Source organism: Equus quagga, chromosome 16, assembly GCF_021613505.1.
Source record: "Equus quagga isolate Etosha38 chromosome 16, UCLA_HA_Equagga_1.0, whole genome shotgun sequence".
Classification (NCBI taxonomy): domain Eukaryota; kingdom Metazoa; phylum Chordata; class Mammalia; order Perissodactyla; family Equidae; genus Equus; species Equus quagga.
In genome coordinates this window covers 829,162-849,501 of record NC_060282.1, presented here as the reverse complement: position 1 = coordinate 849,501, position 20,340 = coordinate 829,162, and the positions used below count along the sequence as shown (strand labels likewise).

Below are 20,340 nucleotides of genomic sequence, written 5' to 3'. Positions count from 1 at the left end.
GTTTGGGTTTTTTTTTAGAGTTTCAGTCTCTTTTGTGAAGAATTCCTTCTGCTCATTAATTTTATTCCTGAGTTTATTGAACTGTCTTTCTGAGTTTTCTTGTAACTTGTTGAGTTTCTTTATGATAACTATTTGAATTCTCTGTCATTTAGATTGTAAAGTTCTGTGAGTTCAGGATTGGTTTCTGGAGACTTGTCATTTTCATCTGATATGGAGTGTTAATGTATTTCTTCATGGTGTTTGATGAAGTGGACCTTTCCTGGCACATAGTGGTAGTATCTAGTCTCAGATTCCACCTGCCAACACTGGCAGGGGCAGGAGCTGTGTTTTCTGAACCCACTGTGTCTGCTGGAAGTTGTGCCCTTCTGCTGGAAGCTATGCTGACACGGTGTGTCTGTGTCTGCTCTCTGGCCGCTGCTGCCCAGTGGGTCACACATGCAGGCATAGGCCCTCTGGTGTGGGTCCGCTGCCCTGGCTGACTGGCCGAGCCAGTGTGCCAGGCAGGAGGGGAGGGGAGGGGGAGCCCTCTTTTGCACATGTGAGCCCACTCTGCACTCACTGGCAGCCTGCCTGTGCTGCTGTGCCTGGTGGGGGCGCCCATGCAGTGGCCGAGCCACCTTGGTGTGGAGTGCCTCTACCGGCCAAGACACAACCCTGAAAGCAAAAGCATTCTTGCTGAGACCCGCACCCTCCCCTGCCTCCTCCCAGAGTCATGTGCTGGCTGCTGTGTGAGGTCCTGTGCCCTAGATCGCTGCCACTGGGGATTGGGAGGAGATCTGCTCACCTCCTTCCACTGTTTCCTGGGGACCTTCAGACGTATGGCTGCGTGGGTTTCTCAGACATCCTGTTGTGCTATGTGGGTATCCTCTCTTGGTTAATGAATGTCCTTTTGGTTGTATCTTAGCAGGGAGAGTCGAAGGGAACAGCTCACTCCACCATGATGCTGACATCACTCCTCCTTTATTCTTTTCTGTGAGGTATAGTTGACTTTGCTTTTCTTTTAAGTTGTCCAAATTACTGGCATAAAGTTATTCAGAATATATTCTTTTTTTTTTTTTTTTTGGTGAGGAAGATTCACTCTGAGCTAACATCTGTTGCCAATCATCCTCTTTTTATTTTGTGCTTGAGGAATATTAGCCCTGAGCTAACATCTGTGCCAGTCTTCCTCAACTTTGCACGTGGGTCACTGCCACAGCATGGCTTGATTCAGTACCCAGGACCTGAATCTCTAACCTGGGTCCCTGAAGCAGAGTGTGCCAGACTTAACCACTACACCATGGGGCTTGTCCCTCAGAAGATACTCTTAATGTCCTTTTATTATCTGTAGAATCTGTACTGTTGTCACCTCTCTCATTATTGATATTGGTAATGCGTGTCTTCTCTCTTTTTCCTGATCAGTCAGGCTAGAGGTTATGAAATTTATTGATCTCAGATAACTAGCCTTTGGTATCATTGATTTTTTTCCCTCTGTTTTCTTTTTCTTTGATTTAAAAATTTTTTTTTAAAGATTTTATTTTTCCTTTTTCTCCCAAAGCCCCCCAGTACATAGTTGTGTATTTTTAGTTGTGGGTCCTTCTAGTTGTGGCATGTGGGATGCCACCTCAGCATGGCTTGATGAGCGGTGCCATGTCCACACCCAGGATTTGAACTGGCGAAACCCTGGGCCGCCAAAGCAGAGTGTGCATACTTAACCACTCGGCCACAGGGCTGGGCTTGTCTTTGATTTTTATGCTGATATTTATTATTTCCTTTCTTTTGCTTTCTTTGAGTGTCTAGTTTCTTAAGATGGAAGATGATGTCACTCTTCTTTTCTAATACAGGCATTTAATGATATAAATTTCCCACAATTTTGATAGGTCTTTTCACTTTCATTCACTTCAAAATGCTTTCTGATTTCACTTTTGATTTCTTTTTTGACTTGTATTATTTTGAAGCATATTAAGTAGTTTTTAAATACTTGGAGATTTCTCAGATAGCTTTCTCTTACTGATTTCTAATTTAATTCCATTGTGGTCAGAGAGCATACTTTGTGTGACTTGAATTCTTTTATATTTATTGGGATTTGTTTTATTGCCCAGAATGTGGTCAGTCTTGGTAAATGTTCTATTTCCATCCCTTGGAAACAATATATATTCTATTGTTAATGACTGTAGTGTTCTATAAATATTGCTTAGGTCAAGCTGGTTGACAGTATTGTTCAGGTCTTTTGTACCCTTACTGATTTTCTGTACACTTGTTCTCCCAGTTACAGAGAGAGAGAGGTGTTATTGAAATCCCTACTATAATTTGGATTTGTCTATTTCTTCTTGCATTTTTGTTAGTTTTGTGTATTTTGAAGTTCTGTTATTAAGTGCATAAATGTTTATTTAGGACTGTTATGTCTCTGAAATCTACTTTGTCTAATATTAATATAGTCACTCCAGTGTTCTTATGACTAGTGTCAGCCTCGTTTTTCTTTTCCCATCCTTTTACTTTAACCTCTCTATATTAACATGTCAGTCTTTCCTGTGGTTTCCTAAATATATGAAATATGGTTATAATAACTGTTAATGTCCTTGTTTACTAATTCTTTCCTCTGTGTCATTTCTGGGTCGGTTTGTATTGGTTGATTCATCCTCATTCTGGGTTGTATTTTCTTCTTTGCATGCCTGGTAATTTTTTATTGGGGGCCAGACGTTATTACCTTGTTGGTGCTGGATATTTCTATGTCCCATTATTCTTCTTGAGCTTTGCTCTGGGTTGTGGCTAAGCTGCTTGGGAACAGTTCGATCCTTTCAGGTCGTGCTTTTAGCTTTGTTAGCTGAGATGAGAAAGCATTTAGTCTAGGGCTAATTTTACTTCTCTACTTAGGCAAAACCCTTTTGAGTGCTCTTCCCAATGCCCTGTGAGTTTTGATGTTTTCCCCTCTGGCTTCTGGGAGCAGGCCCATTCTTGGCTCACCGTGAGCTCTAGGCATTGTTTCTGCTAATCATTTTGGGTGGCTCTTTCCCTGGTGTTGGGTGGTTTCTTCCCAAACATGCACTTATTTAGTTTCCTATTGCTGTAGTAACAAATTACCACAAACTTAGTGGCTTAAACAACACATTTTCTTAAAGTCCTTGAAATCTAGCGTGGACCTCGTTGAGCTAAGTTCGAGGGGTCAGTAGGGCTGTGCTCTTTTCTGGGGACTTTGGGGAGGATCTGTTTCCTGCTCTTTCAGGCTGTTGGCAGAATTTGGTTCTTTGTGGCTGCAGGATTGAAGTCCCTGTTTTCTTGCTGGCTGTAAGATGAGGGTGTTTCAAGCTTCTGTAGGCCACCCACATTTCTTGGCTCAGAGCCTCCTTCCTCCATCTTCAAAGCTAGCCATGGTGGGTTGAGTCCTTCTTATTCTTCAAATTTCCCTTCCTTCTTCTTCCTCTCCTCTCCCAGATCCAGCTGGGAAAGCTTTTCTGTTTATAAGGACTCACGTGATTAGGCTGGTCTCACCCACGTAATCCAGAGGAATCCCCCCACCTCAAGGTCTCTACCTTCTGTCTTGTCTGCTGAGTCCCTTTTGCTGTGTAACATATTCACAGCTTCTGGGGATGAGGGCATGAGCATCTTTGGGGACATTATTCTGCTACCCAGTGCTGACCAGTAAATCAGCTGAGTAACCAGAGGACCCTCTGCAGGCGTCTGGAGTTCTCTCTGGTCCTAAAGCCTGCAAACTCCAGCAGGCCCTAGGTCTCCTGGGACGCTCCTGGTCGGTCTCCTCAACTCAGGTGTATTGCTGGGCCCTCCTGAGTGTTCCTCAGCCTGGCTACGCCCTCCAGGCAGTGAGCTGGAGTTGTCTCAGGGCCCCCGGCCCTCGTCTTCTGATGTCCATCCTCCTGAGGACTTTGATTCCATGTGTCTTGTCCGGTTGTATAATTGTTTTGGTCAGGAGGGCAGATTGGTCTGTTACTTCCATCTGGGGTGGGAGCAGACGTCTCTTATGCTTATTTACTTTTGTTTGCTCCTGTTGGAGTTGGGTGAGCCTAGCTGTGTGCTTGTATGAAGGGTGTTCCAAACTTCATGGAGTTTGAGCTGGATTAGCCCTTGTTTGTTCCGAGGTGGTGGAGATAGGCAGCTATGGCTTTTCGTGGGGCAAAGCCTCTGCCTCAGGGACAGGCTGCTCTCCTCACAGACTCAGACTGGGTCCAGGAACTCAGGATTTGGCTTCCACTTGAGGGTGTGGCTGCCTTTGGGAAGCGTGTGCCATGGGCTCTTCCTGGAAGCTGCTGCCCGTGCACCTCATGCCCTGCTTGACAGCTGCGGCGTTTTCAGCTCTTCATCCTTTCAGGGTTTGGGATTTTTTTGCCTTCTCCTTGCTCTGCCACAAATGGAATACATGTTTTTATTTCTTGTTTTCCTTGTTACTTTTAGATGCTTTCCAGGAAGAAAAGGGAAACACCTTGCTGATGCCACCATCTTCAAACCAGAGTTGTCTCCATCTGCTTTCTGTCTGCCCGGGATCCCTGGAAATTTCTGGTCTGCTAATTTTACCTTTTCTTGTTTCTTTCCTTTTGCATTTATTTTTTTAAGAGACGCATCCTTTCTATCATTTCATTGAGGTTTTGGTGGGACAGGTGAATGCTTGGGAGCATCTTGAACTTCTTGAACTAGAATTCTCACTTATTTTTAATTCCACCACCTCCCCATTGTTACATGATTTCTCACCTTGCCTCCTTCCTGTGTGTGCACAGCAAATTGAGTATGTCCTACCTGGTTAGGGGAAGATCATGGCACCTCTCCTTTGTTATCGCCATCGTTTTATGGATGAGAGGTGATCAAGGGGACAAAGGGGTGGTGGGATCACCAGTGAATAAAGGACACGAATGTTAGAAAGCAGTCAGCTGTGACGCTGAGGGCCTGTGGCCCCTCTGACCTTACAGGTCCTTGCAAAGTATGACATAGGACTGAGCATGTGACCATATGATGAAGAGGCGGAGGCACTTGCTTATTTGATGAACTTCATTCTTTGAGTCCAGCTGTTGCAAATGGTGCTTTGAGGCATGCGATATTTGAAAGCTGCGATTCTCTAATCCCGTGGGCTGCTTGGATGGTTGGTTTCAGGCACCAGCGAGCCGATTGGATCCCTGTGCTGCCCATGCAGTCTCTTTCTGCCACTAGGAGGCTCATTTAATGTTGTGCTAGAATTCTCAGGCGTGGGGACCCCTGGCCCTGCCATGGTCAAGGCCGTTGTTCTTGGCCCTCAGGGAGAGGTTTCTCTGCTCTGCACAGGTTGTCAGCGACACAGGCCTCATGTACGTCCTCTCTTCTTCACAGAGTGAAGGAAGATGTAGGTGGAGGCAGTGACCACGCTTGCCCAGGCCACTGTCAGTCAACTGGGAGCGGCCCTTGTGGGCCGGCCCCACACCGGCAGCAGGGCTGCCAGGTGCTGGGGCGGAGGAGAGCTGGTAGCTGTTGTGGGAATGGTGCCTTTTGACAGGTGGCTCGGCCAAAGTGTGGCAGAAACAATTCTCCCGGAACAAATTTGTTTAAATCGCGTGTTTTATACAAGCATAGTAACCGTCCATAAACTGAGGAAGCTTATGAATTAAATGTTGTATTTTTGGTTACTCCAGGTTTGAGAAGAAGCTGTCTGTGTTCACAGTGGGCGAGAGAAAGTTGAGACTACCGCAATGACCGAGTCCTACGTGAAGAGTGAGTGGGCAGGGTGGGTGGGGCTCCCAAGGGTAGGGCATCTGCTGGGCTCTCAGGCAGCCCTCAGTGTCACACCTGCTAGCTTTTGCGTTTGAGATGCAGATGAGCACATGGCATTGAGTGTGGTTTGAAGAAATGACTGTTGCATGAACACACTTTCTCTAAGATTTCATTAAAAAAAAGAAACAGTAGTCGCGTCTGCAGATACTGAAGCAGAGGGGGTCAGATTTGGCCACAGGCTCAGTCTGGTGTGGGGGACGGTGTTTCCTGGGTGCAGGGGCTTTGTGTTCATGTGGGAGGGGTCCCTGTGTCTTCACCCCTTTCTACACCTTCCCCGGGTGCAGTGTCCGCTCTGACTGGCCACTCTGCCCTTGCAGCCAGGGCCAGCAGTTTGCTGAGGGCATGGCCAAGAGCAGGGTGGAGGCGGGGGGATACTTGTCCTTGCCCCACAGAGCTTCATCCCTAGGGGTAAGGATTTGTAAGCACTGCTTGCAGGCACCATGCCCTGACCTCGCGGCACACTGAGGATGATGGGGTCCTGTCCAGGGTGCTGAGCAGGAGAGACCTGGCTTCAAGTGTGGGGACAGGGTGATGAGGAGTCTGCAAGAGCAGGTGGTGGGACTGGCGTGCCACTCTGCAAGGGCAGGAGGGCCAGAGGGCCACCTGGGGGCAGCTTTCCACTTGGCCTTGAGCCTGCAACCGCTGCCTTTTATAGGAGCCACGGTCCAGCGGAGCGGGAGACATGAAGCATGCACGGCCTGGGACATAAGGTCAGGGGAGAGGTGGCCAGAGTGCCCTCAGAGCAGGCAGAAAGTGTGTTCCAAGAGAGACCCCGGCGAGCTAGGGGAGCGGGGCACATATGTGAGAGCGGCTCCTCCAGCTCTGGGTCGGAGCTCTCTCTGAGGGTGCTGGCCCGAGTGGGGTTGGCGCCCGCCTGAGCACGCGCACCGGGCTTTGTCGCTGCAGAGCTGTCCACCATCCTGCTGGACGCCGTCACCGATAAGGACCCGCTGGTGCAGGAGCAGGTGTGCAGTGCCCTGTGCGCACTCGGAGACTCGCAGCCGGAGGAAGCGCTCAGGGCGTGGGAGGAGTACCTCCGGCAGCACGGAAAGGTGAGACCACCGCAGGCGGGGTGGGGCTGCGGGGCTGCGGGGCCCGCAGGCCGGGGGCGGGGCTGTGGGGGGCGGGGCCCAGGGCAGTGCAGCTGGCCTGGCCGGAGCTCTAGAGCCCCAGGCCCCTGTGGGCACCTGCAAGTCCTAGCTCTCTGGAGGCGGAGCATTTCCAGGACAGATGACCCCGCTCTATCTTGTGGCCTGTGGGTTGGCCCTCTTGTAGGGGGACAGGGTAGTGAGAAGAGCACGTGGACAAGTGCTCTGAGAGCCGTAGAAGCTGGGGCATGCCTGCTGCCTTCAGAGAGGGGCTGCATAAGGAGGCCAGGGTCTCCTGCAGACCTGGCTAAGTTGGCGGAGGTGTGACCGGCTGCGGGAACCCCGTCGTGGGCTGTACTGAATGCAGCCCTGCAGGGATGTCGGAGCGCCATCGGACCCTGGGCACAAAAGCTCCAAGCCAGCCCTCTCCTCTTAGAATTTCCTCCTCTCTGGTCTCTTGGCTCCATGGTTCTATGACTCGGTTAGTTCCCTGTTGTCTGAAATAATTGTGCACGACGTCTAGTTTTCCTCAGTGCGTGGTTTAGTCCCCTTCCTGGAAGTGGAAGAGACTTTTGCAGTCTCAAAAGACCATTTTTCTTTTTTTTTATATTTTGATATGTAAAAAGGGATCTTGGGGCCGGCCTGGTGGTGCAGCAGTTAAGTTCACTCATTCTGCTTCGGCGGCCTGGGGTTTGCTGGTTGGGATCCTGGGTGCGGACATGGCACCCCTTGGCACGCCATGCTGAGGCAGGTGTCCCACATATAAAGTAGAGGAAGATGGGCGTGGATGTTAGCTCAGGACCAGCCTTCCTCAGCAAAAAGAGGAGGATTGGTGGCAGAGCTCAGCTTGGGGCTAATCTTCCTCAAAAAAAAAAAAGGGATCTCTACAGTGTTAGTCCTTTCTTCCTCGTATATCAACTGCCATGCCCTGGGGGAAATAGCCCAGTGCCGCTGGGTGGCCACTGAGTTCGTTGCATTGGCTTTGTGACCTCTTTGGTGAGAGTCTCCTTCTTCTCTCGGCTGTCCTAGCCTGTTGTGTCTGCGGAGGAATGCTTGGGTGGCCTGTGAGGGCTTTGGTTAGAGACACATACCTCCTAGACTAAGCCGGGGGGAGTGCACACTCCTGCCTGGGCACTGTGTGTGTGTCCACCCCAGTCTCCTGTGGCTTCATGCTGGGCGTCAGGGCCTACTCTGAGTGGCTGAAAGATTCCAGCACACACGACGCCCTGAAGTCAGCGTCTGCTTGTTAGACAAAGAAGATTCGGGCTGCGTTGGCTGTTTGAGGAAATGGCCAAAGAATACTGAAGGTGGCTAAAAAAGCCTTTGTTATTTTTAGCAATTTGTAGCAAAATTTAAGTGTGCTTCATGCTTGTCATTTCCTAGCTTGTTTATGATTTTACCCCTTAGCCTTTTTAGTTTCTTTAAACAACTTAAAAACAAACCTCACAATTGCATATTTATAGTAAATGTATATTAAGTTGGAAGTTCTAACCTACAGAGTGTAATCCTTTCCAGTCGCCTCCCTCCCTCTCCCTAATGTCATCTGATCCACAAACTACTTCCGGGAGGTTTGGGCCACTTCTAGTTTCTACCATTCACTTGTGTTTCATCGTAACCACACTCGATTGGGCTGCGTCTTAGACTGTGTGCACATTTCACTTCCGATTGAATCTGTCTCCAAAAGGATGTGGGGCAACAGAAAAAAGATATGCGGCACTGTCCAGTCATCAAATCTCAAGGCAGCATTTTGAGACACGTGTGATACTTTATAGGTGTCAGCTTCTGGAGGCTTCTGGTGCTCGTCCTGGACAGTGGCTGGCCTCCTGGTTTTAGACACATCCCATCGCATTCCTGTTAGCCCAGGCCAGCAGGGGTAAGGTGAACACATGGACAAACAGACTTCTTCACAATGGCTATCAGGCCAGTGAAAGGGGAGTGATTTGGGGAAGAGGCAAAAATAGTTGTCTTAGTCTGTTCAGGCTACTATGACAAAAATGCCACAGACTGGGTGGCTTATACACAGCAGACTAGGATTTCACACCGTTCTGGAGGCTGGAAGTCCAAGATCAAAGTGCTGGCAGACTCGGGGTCTAGTGAGAGCTTGCTTCCTGGTTTATAGATGGCTGTCTCCTTACTGTGTCCTCACATGGCAGAAGGGATGAGAGAGCTCTCTGGGATCCCTTTTGTAGGGGCACTGATCTCATTCCTGAGGGCTCCACCCTCATAACCCAATCAACTCCTAAAGGCCCCACCTCCTAATGCCATCACATTGGGGGTTAGGGTTTCGACATATAAATTTGTGGAGGATACAGTCTATAGCAATAGTAAAACCAAATTTTCAAAAAGTAAAAGAAGTTTTTCTTTTTTTTTCTTCTTATTTTTGGGGGCTGGGTCCAACCTCACATCCTCCCATCTCGTTTTCTCTAGAGAGTCTCGTCCTAACGTAAGGGAGTTTTAATCGGCCGCACATCAGCACGTTCGTATCCATAGTCTTCACACACAGGCTGCATGAGGCCAGTGACGGGCAAGCTCGTGTGTGGGGATCGGCCCTGTCACACTAGGTCCACTCAGCTTTAGTCACATGAACCCGCTCTATCTGTTAGAAAAGGAATCGATTCCCACTCACATAATGGACATTAGAGCCCAACGTGAAAACATGAGTTAAGACTTAATACTATTTCAACTCGAGTGCAGACTTCACCTTGATGCTGGTTCCTACTGGGGTTACATTTGATTGTGCTGAAGTGAACAGCTCTTGCCCACCTAGCTCAGGGTCTTAGGTGTGTGCTGACATTCACCACGTGCATTAGGACCATGTGGTGACTGACCGACCTTTGAGTCACTTGCAGAGGTCCTGCCAGCAGATGGCTCAATCATCTAGTCAGCAGACTCAGTCAATTCTAGGGGAAAAGGGTGATGGGGTCATTGGCAACCTGCTAACACATCAAAATGGTTGAGCTGAAAATCTCATCCATACCCCTTCTGGGCCTGTATCGTTGGCAAGCCAGCCTGGTGCACGTCCCTCAGCCGTCGCTGTTCAGTTCCTACTCTGCTAAAATGACAAGGGCGGCTGTGGTTGCATAGCTCTGCATGCGGAGCCCCGTGAGGCCTTCCCCTCTGTCAGGGGAGCCCTCCACAGCTCATTCTGATGTGACTAGTGTCCTACCCACTGAATTTTCCAGAGCAACATAAAATGGAAATAAAAACCTTTTCTTTAAAAATAAGCAGCTATTGCAATCCCTATCAAAATCCCAATGATGTTTTTTTGCAGAAATAGGAAAACCATCCTAAAATTTATATGATATCCCAAGGGATCCCGAATAACCAAAACATTCCTGAAAAAGAAGAACAAAGCTGGAGGACTCACATCCTGATTTCGAAAGTTACTACCAAGCTGCAGTAATCAGACCCGTGTGGTCCTGGCCGAGAGGAAGAAATACAGACCAATGCAAGAGAACAGAAAGCCTCGCATATATGGTCAAATGGTTTTCGACAAGGGTGCCAAGACCATTTAATGGGAAAAGACAGTCTTTTCAACAAATGGTACTGGGGAAATTGGATATCCGTGTGCAGAAAGATGAAATTGGAGCCTTACCTCGTACCACATAAAAAAATTAACTCAAAATGGATCACAGACCTAAATGTAAGCCCTAAAACTAAAACTCCTAGAATAAAACATAGGACAAAAGCTCCATGACATTGGATGTGGCAATGATTTCTTTGATATGACACCAAAGGCACAGGCAACAAAAGAAAAAATAGACAAATTGGACTTCATGAAAATTTTAAAAAATTTGTATGTCATATATGTTATCCACAGAGTAAAAAGGCAACCCACAGAATGGAAGAAGATATTTGAAAATCATACATATGATGAGGGATTAATACTCAGAATATATAGAGAGCTCCTAAAACTCACCTACAAAAAACCAAACAACCTGTTTCAAAAATGGACAAAGAAGTTGAATAGAAATTTCTCCAAAAAAGATATACGAATGGCCAATAAGCACATGAAAAGATGCCATCACTGATCATTAGAGAAATGCAAATCAAAGCTACAATGAAATACCACCTCACAGCCATTAGGATGGCTAAAATAAAAAAACCAGAAACGAGTGTTGGCAAGGATGTGGAGAAATGGGACCCCTTGTGCACTGTTGGTTAGAACATAAAGTGGCACAGCCACTGTGAAAAACAGTATGGCGGTTCCTCAAAAAATTAAAAATAACCATATTAGCACAATCCCCCTTCTGGGTATATACCCAGAATTCGAAAGCAGGGTCTCAAAGAGATATCTGCACTCCCATATTCACACAGCATTATTCACAACAGCCAAAATGCAGAAGCAACCCGAGTGTTCATCGACGGATGAATGGATAAATGAAATGTGGTATATGCAAACAATGGAATGTTATTCAACCTAAGGAAGGAAGTTCTGCAATATGTTACAACATGGATGAACCTTGAGGACATTAGGCTAAGTGAAATAAGCCAGTCACAAAAAGACAAATCCTGTATGATTCCACTTACACTCATGCTTTGTTTAACAACAAGGATACGTTCTGAGAAATGTGTCAGGTGATTTTGTCGTGCAAACATCATAGAGTGTATGAAGGGGAACAAAATTTGCCACCCTAAATTGTGTCTCTTTAACATGAGGATTATTTTAGGCTGATTATTTTTAAGAAACGAAAGACTCAAAGTTTTTCTCTTTACCTCCTCCTTAACAGCCTAGAAGAATTCAGATAAAAAACTTGTCTCAGGAAGCGAGGTATTGCCTTAGCATAACATGAACTAGGTTGCAGACAGGGGGAACCTAGAAAAGGCTGTTTGCTGGGCTCACTTCTGTGTTCTTCTCTTTCTCTGTGGCTGAAGAAACACTGATTTTCCAAATATTTGCCCCTTCTCACCTACCTGTGAATTGCCTTCCTTCCCTTTGAAGTCCCCGACTCTCCCCACCCCAACATCTTTTTTTGTCTTTAGCTCAGGATGGTATTTAAGGGCTTTGGCCATTTTGGTGAGTTGCTCAGTTTTCCTGGGTTTCTCCCATGTATACATGTTGTTAAACTTTTGTTTGTTTTTTTCCTGTTATTCTGTCTCATGTCAATTCTTAGACCAACCAGAAGAACCTAGATGGGTAGAGGAAAATCATAGTCTAGGGACAGAGAGAATGGTGGTGGCTGGGGCTGCGGAGAGAAAGATGGGGAGTCACTGTTTAATGGGGACAGTCTCAGTTTCACAAGATGAAGAGAGCTGTGTGGTTGAATGGTAGTGATGGTTGCACGACGATGTGAATGTGTTTAATGTCACTGAACTGTATAGTTGAAAATGGGTAAGATAGTAAACTTTATGTTATGTGTATTTTAACACAATAAAGAAAAGAAAAAAAAAAACCCCAGCAGTTGTGTTTTTAGGACATTTTTGTTTTCCTCCAATAAAAGTTATATACTTTTATTTAAGGAGGCTTGTTACCGTGTTAACTTTCTAGCAACAAGAAGCTTTCCTTGAAGAAAGATGTTCCTGAGTGGGGCCTTTTCCAACTGTTAATGGAGGTAGGGTTTTAAAAATACAGTATTTATAGCCATAAAACAAAACAAATTCAGACCAAATCCTAGAACAGAAGTAATGCATATCCAAATTTGGGGTTTTTTTCCAAAAAGATATAGATTCCTACAACACATTTTTCAGGGAATGCATCTTTGCCATGGGGGCCTCGGTTTCCCAGTTACATAGCCCATCAGCAGTTTACTGGCCCAGCTGACCCCGTCTGTTCCACTGCACTGAGGGGCAAAGTGTCCCGCACAGGGTGACTGACGGGCTGTGAGCGGAACCCGTAGAACTCAGCCCCAGGAACTCCATCTCTCCATTCTGTTTTTCTGGGGGAAAAAAGCAAAGATCCTCCATCAGATGTCCTTATATTTGAGAAAAGAAAACAAAGGCAGCTAAAAATGGGTACATAATGCACTTTGCGATGTATTTCCAAGACCAAGAACCAGAAGGCAAAATATTTTAAGAAAACAGAAGTAATGTGAGTCCAAATCAAGTGGGAACCAACGTTCCACCTGCTTTGTCACAGCTGTTCTTCCCAACTTGGCAGGAATTTTGATTAAATAAAATCATACTAATTTACATTCATTTTTTATTCTTTCCCCCAAATTCTCTCACTCTTCAAAATAAACACACCTCCTAAGCCAGCCATGCCTCTCCCACTGACCCCCCAGTGGAGGCACTCAGCTCGGCTCCAGGGAGGAGGGACTTCCAAAGGACTGCTTGGTGTCCCATGTGGGAAGAGCATCCAAATTAAGAAAATCTGAAATAATAATTTATCAAGCTTAAACTTTAAATGCAAACAAGCTTGCTTACAGAGGCCTGAAAAGAAAGGGAAGTGAGCATTCACACCAGAGGGGCCGACGCAGCGGAAGCGTGACCGTCACCTTTGCCATCAAAGACTTGCCACCTCACAGGATGGCTGGAAAATTCAATGCTGAGAAAAACACCTAAAACTGAAGCTTTCCCTCAGAAAATGACAGCAGGTCTCACGTTAACTGTTAGTAGACCTAGAGATGTTTATGTTCTACGTGGGCTTTTTTTCAGGAACAGACAGCATGTCCACTGTGACCTGGTGCTGAGTAATCAGTGTGTGTAACACATTCAGCAGACACATGTTGGTGCCAACCGCTAGTGCTCAGAGCAGCATGCATGGCCGAGCGCTGTGAGGGGGTCAGGCTTCCCCTGGCGCTCTGTCCCTCTGCCGCACACTGAGGCCAAGTTGGTGTCCATTCCATTCAAACAGTGGCTGGACATAGTACTTGGCTTTCTTCACCAAGCTGGTGCAAGGCGTTTCTCCCACGTGGGACGGCACCGACACGTCCACCTGCAGACAGTGCAGCTGAGATGGCTGTTGGCATAGATGTAGGCACCTGGCTGCCCAGCGCAGCTGCTCACGGCCTCTGCAGGAGGGAGCTCGGGGGTGCCTTGGTGGGGAGGGGGCTCTCACCCTGGGATCGTGTGCCTTCGGTAGCGGCTGCTCCAGGGCCTTTTCCTCCAGCCTGAGCAGCAGTCCCACTCCGCTGTGCACCCCTGGTTTCACAGAGTGAGACCGGCCCGAGTCTCGTCCTCTCTTTCTTGCCCCTTTTCTTCCCTTCGCCCAGGCTCTGTCCTGTCCCCAACTGCACTGAGATGGTGCGCCCCCATTGTCTGCACCCGCTGTCTGGATGTGCTGTTCCTGCAAGTGGGGGGGGTCCTCAGAGAGAGGCCAGTCTTGGTCTTTCCTGGCTCCCAGCATATTTCTTGGGCTTCCCTCCAGTCTCTATGACTGCCCTGGGACCCCTGGCGGGATGGAGCCCTTCCCTTGGCGAGGCTCTGCTCATCTTGGAGTTTCTTCATCATGTGAAGTGCCTTACTTTCCTGGCTAGCCCCCTACCTGTCACTGCAACTTCAGTTGTCATGGGCACATCCCCAGTGAAGGCGAAGAGGACATGTGCCAGATGGGATGGCACCTGGGAGAAAGCTGATGAGAGGGCTGTGTCAGGGCAGAGGTGGGGCTGGGGCCAGAGGCAGGACTTGTGGAGGGTTAACCCAGGAGATGGGTCAGCCAGGACCACCTGGAGCAGGGGAGAAACTGTGGGGTTATGGCTAAGGGGGACATGGGGCAGTGTTGTCATTTTACATCTAAGTCTCAGGAGACTCAGGCATGTTCATAAGCTGGGGAGGGGCTGTGAGACAAATGAGTCCTGGTCGGAGAGAGCTTTGTTGTGATAGGGTCGCTTCGCTGAGGACAGGAGGGGCAGTCCCTCCTGGGACATGGGAGGGCAGAAGTCCGCCAGCTTAACACCTGCGTGTCGTTGGCCTTGTGCAGAACGCTCCTAGCCCTTCTGAAGAGCGGGTGCCCTGCACACACTTATCCAGGCCCTTCTTCGTGTGAGGCATTAAGTAGGTTCTGTGGGCAAGAAGGATGGTCAGATGTGCTCCTTTCCTCCCGTGGTGGGGCAGAGATGGATGATTTTGTTTTGAGTAGCCCCTGTAGAGAGAGAGGCGCCGGCAGGGTGCCGGGGTGCTCGCCTTACCTTCCACGATGTTCCGCAATGTTTTCTCTCCTCAGCTGGCACATCCATACCGGACGATGATCCTGAGGGCCATGGAGGTGGTTGTGAGCAATCACATCAGTGAGCTGGACAAGGACATGGCCAGGGCCATCATCCTCCTGGCCTCCAGCGAGATGACCAAGGCGAAGGTACAGGGGGCGCCAGCCAAGGCCCCCACCCTGACCTGGCAGACTCGGCCCTGGCTTGGGGATAGAAGCTTGTTTCTGGGTCTTTCTAGCGCGTTAAAAATTGTGCCTGGCTGCCTTGGGCTGACCCTTGGTCCTGCACACTGACTGGCCCCCTGGGGCGGGGAGGGTCACCTCATAATTTCAGAGGTGGAAACTGAAGCAGAGAGCAAAATCCCTAAACTCTGAGGGCAAATGTAGGGCTACCGGTGCCCACATCTTGGTGTTTGGGGGCGGTGCTGGGCTCAGCCTGGGACCCGGCCCACAGTGGCAGCACTTGCTTTGTCACAGTGAGCCTGAAAACAGGCAGCTTGTCCTTGGCCGGTGTGACGGAGGGCAGAGTGTCTCGTTTTTGCCTCTTGAGCCATTTCAGGGTGAGGTACTGCCTCCTTTGGTTGGTTGGGGTCTGAGTTCAGATTCTTTTTTGGATACAGGAATTGGTTTATGACTGGCAGCAGGCTGCCAGCAACGTCCTTGTGGCTGTGGGAAAGAGGTTCATTGGCCGAGTGATGGAAGAGATGCTGAGCAAGTTCCAGCCTGGGATCCTGCCCCACTGTTTTGTTGTGCAGACGCTCGCCAACCTCTCTGTCTCCAATGGTAGGCAACAGCTTGTCCTTGACCTCCTTCTGCCCGTGTTCTTGAGCAAGTCATGAGGACCTTTGAGAGCCCACTGCTGCCTCAGTTCCTCACCACCCGACCCAGGCTGTGCAGAAGGAGCCCTGGCTGTGTGGCCAGGGTGCCCTCTGCCTCTCCCTGGGGCACAGAGGGTGCAGGAAGGATGGAGGCTGGCAGTGGGGCCTCTGTGACAAGTTCCCTTCTTGCAGTGTTCGGCATGGTGCCCTTCCTGACGTCCATCCTGAACACCATGCTGCCCATGCTGGGCATGGCCAAGCACGACACGATGCGGGTGGTGTTCTGCTGTGGTAAGATGGTCTCCACGGGCAGGGGCTGGGTGCTGCCTGCCCATTCCTTGGCCTTTTGTCTCCATTGTCCCTTTGGGAGGGGCTGTGGCTCCTTTAGGCGCAGGAGGTGGGCAGAACAGTTAGAGGAAGGGTGACTGCAGAGGCTTGGGCTGGGTGGGCACTGCTGGAAGCAGAGATTCAGCCTCTGTCCTCTGGCTGCTTCTCTCTACTGCTGGGTAACCCTCCTAGCCTACACCATGATCCTCTGAGGCCTGGACACCTGGGAGTGCGGGAAGAGACTTCCTCAAAGTCACAGTGAATTCCCATTTCTCTCCCCGCTCCATGCTGAAAGAGTGAGCACTCCCTGGGCATCTTGGAACGGGGTATTCACTCTCCTCCCACCTTCTGTGTCTGTGCTCTCTGTGTGCCTGGGCAGGGGGTGGCGCCTCGTGGTGTGGCCCTTGGTGGGAAGGGAGGTGTTCCTGTTTTAAGGGAAGCAGAGGGTCCTGAAACACAAGGGGTATGGGGGCCTGGGCCTGCCCTAGCAGCCACCACACAGCCCTCGTTCTTTGGCTTCCTTGTGTCCCCAGCGTCCCGATGACCCATCTCAGGAAAACTGCCAGCTCTGGTACTGAGGGGAGGGAATGGGAGCACCCAGGCTGACGGAGGTCCCCCAGGAGGACTGGACCCTCGTTAATCCCCCATCCTCCTCGGCTGGCACCAGCAAGGGAAGGGCATGGCAGGGCCTGTGGACGTGCGGGAGGGCGTGGTGAGGGCCTGGTTACAGCAGGGGCATGGTGACGTGATGGGGGCAGGGGCAGGGGCTGCACAAAGCTCAGCTGAGGGGTCAGATCTTTGCCAGCTGACCTTGTGTCGCTGCCACCTCTTGGTGCACCAGAGAAGGGGTGGTGGTTGTGGAGGGACCCTGAGGAAGCTGCCATCACCACCCACACCTGAGGGCTTTTGTAGTAGAGGCCTAGAGCTTTGGGCTCCAGCCCACCCTGCCCACGATGGCTTTGGGTCCAGGATCTCCCTCCTCACCCCCCACCCAACTCTCAGGGGCCGAGGAGGGGCTCCAGCTCCTGCCAGCCCTCCTCACAGCCCCTGCGCTCCCACCTCTCCTTTCCCTGCCATGGCCTCTTTGTGCCTTCCTCTCGCAGGCTCCTCCCACTTGTGAGTGTCGGCAGGCTCCTTGGGTTGAATGATAGAAATGCTCATCGACCAACCTAGTTTTGGCTAAGAAGGGATTTGTGACAGGATCATGCGGCAGCTGAGCCAGGAATTCCCACTCAGCTGGGAATGCTGGAGCAGGACACTGAAGGGACCGAGACAGGGCGGTGGGGGTGTAGGGGTGTGGACCTTAAGTGAATACTTCGGTAGAAACAGGACTGGGAAGTGTGGGGACTGGGGAGGATGGCTTCCAGGCTGGAGGGGGAATAAGAGCCAGGTGTCTGACCGGAGTGTTGAGTCATTGGTGGCTCAGCACAGCTCTTCTGAGAAGCACACGCATCAATCCTTGCACCTGCACAGGCTCTGAGCAGAAAGCTGGCTTGCAGTTCTGAAGAATTCTTGGTCCCTGCCTCTTCACAGGCCTAAAGCCCCCTGCAGTTTTTACCATGTTGATCTTTTGTATGTGAAACAAGTGGGTTTAGCCAACACACACTGTTGTTGGATGCTCTCATGTGGAAATGTGCACTCCGTGCTATGAACAGCACGTTCAGTGTCTGCAGTTGGAGGAGAGAGGGGTCTTGCCCACTGGCATGGCCTCAGTCAGGCCAGTAGAGTCTACATTGGCCCATCAGTGGCATGGGTGGGCTGAGGGAGGGCTGAGGCCTCCTGCCCTTCCAGGCAACCTCTGCTTCTGGGCAGATCTGTGTCCACTGTAGGAAGGAGGCTCAGGTCCAGCTGAGAACAGGGGCACTGGGCTGAGAACAGGAGTAAGCGCACACTTGAAGGTTCTCACTCGTGCAGTTCACAGGGTGCTGTGGCCAGGCAGGAGGGGATGGGGAGAAGACCCCAGAGACAGCACCGACGTTTCCAGACAGCTGGCACACGGTTGGCCTGGCCACACTGTCCAGCACCAAAAGGCAGGCAAAAATTACTGCCCGTTAGGAAAGCCTCTAATAGGAAAGAGTGCACCCAGATAAACAGAAACCTGAGACTTAGGGGAGGAAGGCAGTTCTAGGAGAAGAAAACAGACAAGAAGGGAAATCTGTAAAAAGAAGACGATACATTCATGAGATGAGCATGGTGCTATGAAGATGCTACATTCAGAGAATATAGTTGCGCTTTTGAGAATTAAAAACGTGATAACAGAAAGCTTGGAAGAGAAAGTTGAGGAAATCCCCCAGAAAATAGAGCAAAAATGCAAAAATATGGAAAACGAGAGGAAAAGAAGAATTAGCAGGCTAGCCCATGAAGCCAGGATTTACATAACAGACACCTTAGAGAAAATAAACAAAGTGGAATGGGGGAGTGGTGAAATAATCCCCAGCATACCTGGAACTGGAGATGTTCCAGATAGAAAGGTCCTTGAGTACCCACACCAAGGTGCTTTTGTGGGGGAAAATGGTCCAAGAGGAGGGTGGGGAAATGGAACGGCCTTGGCTTCTCCCCAGCTCGAGGGAGAGCGCGGCACAGCCCTGACGGAAGAGGCCAGTGGGAATTCGAACCCTGTCTGGATGCCCTTGGAGGGTGGAATAAAGACTTTTTTTGAGAAGCAAGGGTCAGGAGGGGTGTGGCTCCACATGCTGTGGCTGAGGGAGACCCAGGATGCCTGGCACGAGAAGTGGAGTTTGTATTAGTGCCTTGTGCCTGGGGAACCGAGGAGACTCACACCTGAGACACTCCCTAGCTCCAGGAACGAAGCTGTGTGTGAAGCGAGTGGGTTGACTCTGAGCAGCTGTGTGTGTGTGTGTGGTGGGGGTGGTCCTAGAGGGAGGGCTGGAAAGGGCTGGCCCTGGCCTTGGGGGGAATGGGTGAAGAACATTGCAGATGCATTGGAGATAAAGATCCAAACCCCAGTGTTTACTTTTAGAGAAAGGGAAACTGGGGGGAAGCGGATGTGAGAATTGCTCTTTTAGCCTGTGTGTGTGTGTGTATAACTGATTAAAAATTAGAACCTAATAACAAATTGGGGGAGTGGCTTTTGCTTCTGGCAACATAGTGGTGTGTTATCCTGAAAAGCCTTCCCACTACAAAATACCTAGAAATGCTGGTCAGTTGGACCAATATCCTGAGTGTACAGCCCCAGGAGGTAAGAGAGTAGGGTGGACAGGGAGGGTGGGAGAGGGGCGCTGGGTGGGAGGCCTCCTGCTGCCCCAGGGCACCTGCCGCCTGGATTTCAGCAGCTGTGTGGGCAGGCGGGAGACAAGGCCTTGCAGTGCTGGGCAGGGGAGGAGCAGAGCCCACCTGAACTTCACCCTCCAAGGCCCCATACTCAACGGGAGGACGGCCAACGAGACAGAAACCTTCCGCTACATGGCTCCAGGAGGTGGTTTTCTTTTAAAATTTTAAATTCTCTCTCGAGAGCTTGTAGCCATGGTTGCTCTCACGTAGATGCAGGATTCAGGTTTATTCTTTCTGTTGGCCTGGAAAGCCTAAGCTGAGAAATTAGCCTTATAATTGGGCTGGGTTAGAGGTGTCCTGGGCAGGGGTAAGTGAAGCTGCAGATTCCTGGGGGAGGTCACCTTCAAGGTGGTCTCACATGCTACTGCAGCCCCCTCCTCCGGCACTGGGCTGGCCGGCTGGGGCTCTGGCCTTGGGATCCCTGGCCGTGTGGTGCTGCCTCTCCTGGCCGGTCCTCTCCACATGTCTGGCTTTCTTTTCCAGTCTCCTCTTCCGCTACCCAGCCCATTTACAGGTCTGTACCTGAGCATGGGCTTCCCCACCTGGAAGTCCATGGCGTAGTCATCTTCACAGACACAGGGCACTGTCTCAGGGTCTGCCCACCTCAGCCTGGTGCTCTCCACCTTCAGTCCCCTTCCCACTCTCCTCGCACCCAGGACTTCTTCCTGCACGTGCCAGGGGTGCCCCACGCCGTGCCTGACATTGCAGCCCTTGCCAAGTGTGTGGCATGTGTGTCTGTGAGGGGTGAGGTGGGCACGGTACCCCTTCCTTTTACTTTCCAGCAGACTGGAGTGGGCCGGGTGCTGTGGCCTGAGGGCGTTTGGCGAGGTTGGTGCCTGTGCTGGTTTCCTAGGTCCGCCATAACCAAGTGCCACAAACTGAGGGCATGTGGGGAGGTTGGTGCCTGTGCTGGTTCCTAGGGCTGCCATAACCAAGTGCCACGAACTGAGGGCATGTGGGGAGGTTGGTGCCTGTGCTGGTTCCTGGGGCCGCCATAACCAAGTGCCAC

The 20,340-nt window shown here is 50.2% G+C and overlaps 1 protein-coding gene across 8 annotated transcripts in view; it reads left to right on the top strand.

The window, feature by feature from the left end:
• Nucleotides 1-20,340, top strand: part of MROH1 (maestro heat like repeat family member 1) — a 95,519-nt gene that overhangs the window by 13,613 nt on the left and 61,566 nt on the right. For 6 of the 8 annotated variants that reach the window (XM_046642432.1, XM_046642431.1, XM_046642436.1 and 3 more), the window contains exons 2-7: nucleotides 4,384-4,488; nucleotides 5,586-5,664; nucleotides 6,631-6,776; nucleotides 14,914-15,045; nucleotides 15,516-15,678; nucleotides 15,906-16,004. In XM_046642432.1, coding sequence (XP_046498388.1) covers nucleotides 5,643-5,664; nucleotides 6,631-6,776; nucleotides 14,914-15,045; nucleotides 15,516-15,678; nucleotides 15,906-16,004 — 562 coding nt within the window. In that variant the 5' untranslated portion in view covers nucleotides 4,384-4,488; nucleotides 5,586-5,642. Of the gene's footprint in view, nucleotides 1-955; nucleotides 978-4,383; nucleotides 4,489-5,585; nucleotides 5,665-6,630; nucleotides 6,777-14,913; nucleotides 15,046-15,515; nucleotides 15,679-15,905; nucleotides 16,005-20,340 lie in introns of those variants that run through there. The other 2 variants (XM_046642429.1, XM_046642430.1) reach the window with 2 other exon arrangements.